General features: G+C 32.4%; 1 protein-coding gene across 1 annotated transcript; it reads right to left on the minus strand.

Moving 5' to 3' along the window:
* Window positions 1-2,032, minus strand: LOC112783593 (scopoletin glucosyltransferase). Its single transcript, XM_025826599.3, has one exon. It carries the CDS (start codon window positions 1,552-1,554, stop codon window positions 103-105), a length of 1,452 nt encoding a protein of 483 aa, XP_025682384.1. The 5' UTR covers window positions 1,555-2,032; the 3' UTR covers window positions 1-102.
* Window positions 2,033-3,400: the final 1,368 nt, after the last annotated feature.

A 3,400-nucleotide genomic window follows, 5' to 3' on the forward strand; every position in this document is an offset into this window, starting at 1 on the left:
TTTACAAAAGGAAAAATATACGCATGTATACTTAGCATGATTTAAAATTACAACTGAAGTTACTAAATTAAAACGAGTAATCTATTTTTAACATATTGGAAATCAGTGCTTGTGTGAAGCCAACTCCACAATGAGTGCATCTAAATCAGAGTACGATGATCCTCCCTTTTCCACAGCACTCTTAGCCAACTGAGACAACACTTTAGCCTTATTCCTCATTTCCTCTGCTTCTTCTCCTACCATTATTTTCTTCACACCTTTCTCCACTGCCTCCCATTTAACCGTATCCCCTATCAATCTCAACCATTTTTTCGCGCCAATGGGCACTCCAATTTTAAGAATCTCAGTCACCAATTTCTCATTGTAAAACTGCTCTGCCGCAATAGGCCAAGTTACCATTGGCACCCCAGCAGTCACTGCTTCTAAAGTCGAATTCCAACCACAATGAGTAACAAAGGCTCCGATTGCTTGGTGCTCAAGAATCAACACTTGTGGCGCCCAACCTCTTATGATTAGTCCCTTTCCTTCCATTCTCTTCTCGAACCCCTCCGGCAGCCACTCATCTCCATCTTCCTTGCTTTTCTTCACTACCCAAATGAAATGTTGCCCAGACGCCTCGAGACCAATAGCAATGTCTCTTAGCTGAGAATCCGGAAAATTCGCAATGCTTCCAAAGCAAACATAAACAATTGAATTGGGCTTCTTTGTGTCAAGCCACTTCAAACACTCGTTTTCATCAATAGATGCATCTTTTCTTCTTTGAGCTTTGTCTTGAGTGTCATCCTTGTTTATAAGAAACAAAGGTCCAATATGCCATGCTTTTCTTCCAAGAACATTCCTGAAATGATCTGCATAATCTTTCTCCAGTTCGTAGAAACTATTAACCACTGTTCCATAGCTCTTCTTCTCTGATTCGATTGCTTCCTTCGACAATTTGGCAATGGGGTGCGTGCCTTTTCCTTCGTTGTGCAAAGCGAAAGGCGGCATCTGCATCCTTGTCATTTTAATCTCATCCGGTAGATTAGGAATGACAAAGTATTCCGAATCGGAAGAAACATTCTTGTGAGGCTCATAAAGTCTGGTAGATTCACTAACACACATGAAGAAGAAATTAGTTCCATGAAACATAATCCTAGGAATCCCAAACTTAGCAGCAGAATCAGTAGTCCATGGATAGAACATATCAGAGACAACACAATCAGGATTATGCTGAATCAATAACCGCTCAAATGGTTCTTGTAGAAACCTAGTGGCCTCAAAGAATAGAGGAATCTTATCCGATGAACGAATAAAGTCAACGTTATCGCAACCTTCAGGTAAACCAAAGTCAACGGGGCGAAACTCGACGGTTTTGACGTGGATACTACCATTGCCATGAGTCTTAGCTTTTCCTATGGTTTTGAAGATGAAAGGTTCGTTGATTGGTGTGGTGATTATGGTGGCTTTGGCTCCTCTTGAAGCAAAGAGTTTGGCCATGTCAACGGTGGGAATCATGTGGCCATGAGCTAAGAAAGGAAAGAAGAATATGTGCAAATTACACTCTTCACTACCCATGTTAAGCAAAAATTGTTTAATTTCGCAGATAAATTGTTGAGTTTAATATAGAAGTAAGAAAGAAGGTTAAAGTGAAGGGATGACCATTATGGTTTTGAGTGTGAGGAGTGAATAGGAATGGAGTTTTGTGCAATTATTATAGAGGTCATTCTGCTCATCGAGCTTCTAGATGAATTAGAAAATTGCTATGGTTTTCACCAATCATAATTCCCCGTTTAAATGATGACGGACAGATTTGAAACTTCTTATCTACGACTTGGTGCCTGCAGATTATTCAAAGTCCTCGCCACTAGAACAAAGTGATTGAAATGATTGGTTTCGGTTTGAAAATAAGCTCTCTTAAATAATAACTATAACTTGAAAAAAGAAAGAAAAGGGAAAAAGGTTAAAATTTTATATCAAGATAAATCAATATGAACGATATAAGATAGACTGGAGTAATGTGTGGGTAATAATTTCCACACGCACTGCATTGATCAATTTGAGCCATTTTGGCATAACGTCATGGTATACGTAGAAGCCTTGGTCCCCCTTTGCTTCTAGAAGGCTGCTGTTCGGATAACCCAATTGGGTGTATCGGACAAATAAATTATTAATAAATTTTATTATAAGATAATTATGTTCTCAAAAACTATAATTTAAGATAAATTAATTTTTTTTAAAATGATACAAAAATTAATTTGTCTAATAAAAATAATTTTTAAAAATTTTTAAAACAATTTTTTGTTAAAAATTAAAATGTCTAATTCAAGATTTTTTAAGATTTAATTTGGATATTTATTTTTTTATCAATATGAAAATATATATTGATATGCTTCCCGAGAAAAGTTGAAATGAAAAACTTACATGCAATCAGGCACGGACCTAAGTGTTAGAGTAAGGGGCACTTGCCCCCACTTCCATTTCATTTTTTTTTTTAATATATATATATTTTAAATTTTAAATGACTTCATTACAAATAAATTAAGCTTAATTATTTAAAGTTTTAAATTCATTTTATTTTTCTATCATTTTACTATTAGTTAACCTAATAAAATTTAGTATTTTTTCATTCTCAAATTTCAGCCGTCACCACTCTTTTATTCTCTTAAACCATCTTCTTAATTTCATATTTTCAACCTTCTTTTTCTATTTCTTTTTTAGTGGTCATCTTCTCTTTATCAAAAGATAAATTTTAAATATTTTTTTATATAACTCTCTATGATTCTATATATCTTTTAATTTTATTATATTTCTTTTTGATATTTTCAATTGTAAATTTTAATTCAAACAACTATAGTGTAGGTATTAATCTAATTTTTTATTCTCAATTTAGTGATCCTTATTATTTATTTGTTTATCTTTCGTTCTATTTTATTATATGTAATTATGTTGCATATAAATTTCTAAAGTCAATTGATCAATTTACTCATTTAGAATATATATTTTTTATTTTAAGAAATAATAATAAAAAAATATTTTTTGTCTTATTTTATTATATGTAATTTTTTATTTTTTTTTTTGTATTTGAATAATTAATGTGCACTTTAATTTTATGTTTTTAAATTTAGATTAATATATCTTTTGATAATAATGTATATTATTTTTGCCCCCCAACATAAATTTTCTGGGTCCGTCATTGCATGCAATAAAATATTTTTGTTCATTCTTAAGTCTTAACACCCAATAATCAAATCATCATTACCGTTTCTGTCAAGACTATAGTTTTGTTTACGAACCTGGCCAAAGTTCCTATTTTTCTCTGTCTCAATCGTTAATAATCTTGCTGTTGGTAAAATTAGAGATATCTTCCTATTCCTCTTTGGGTCTCAATAACGAATAAATACAGATTAAAAATAAATTAAAT

Source organism: Arachis hypogaea, chromosome 20 (genome assembly GCF_003086295.3).
Source record: "Arachis hypogaea cultivar Tifrunner chromosome 20, arahy.Tifrunner.gnm2.J5K5, whole genome shotgun sequence".
Lineage (NCBI taxonomy): Eukaryota > Viridiplantae > Streptophyta > Magnoliopsida > Fabales > Fabaceae > Arachis > Arachis hypogaea.

Coding starts and splice junctions, on each gene's coding strand:
- LOC112783593 (XM_025826599.3), bottom strand. CDS start 1,554: ATGGGTAGTGAAGAGTGTAATTTGCACATATTCTTCTTTCCTTTCTTA.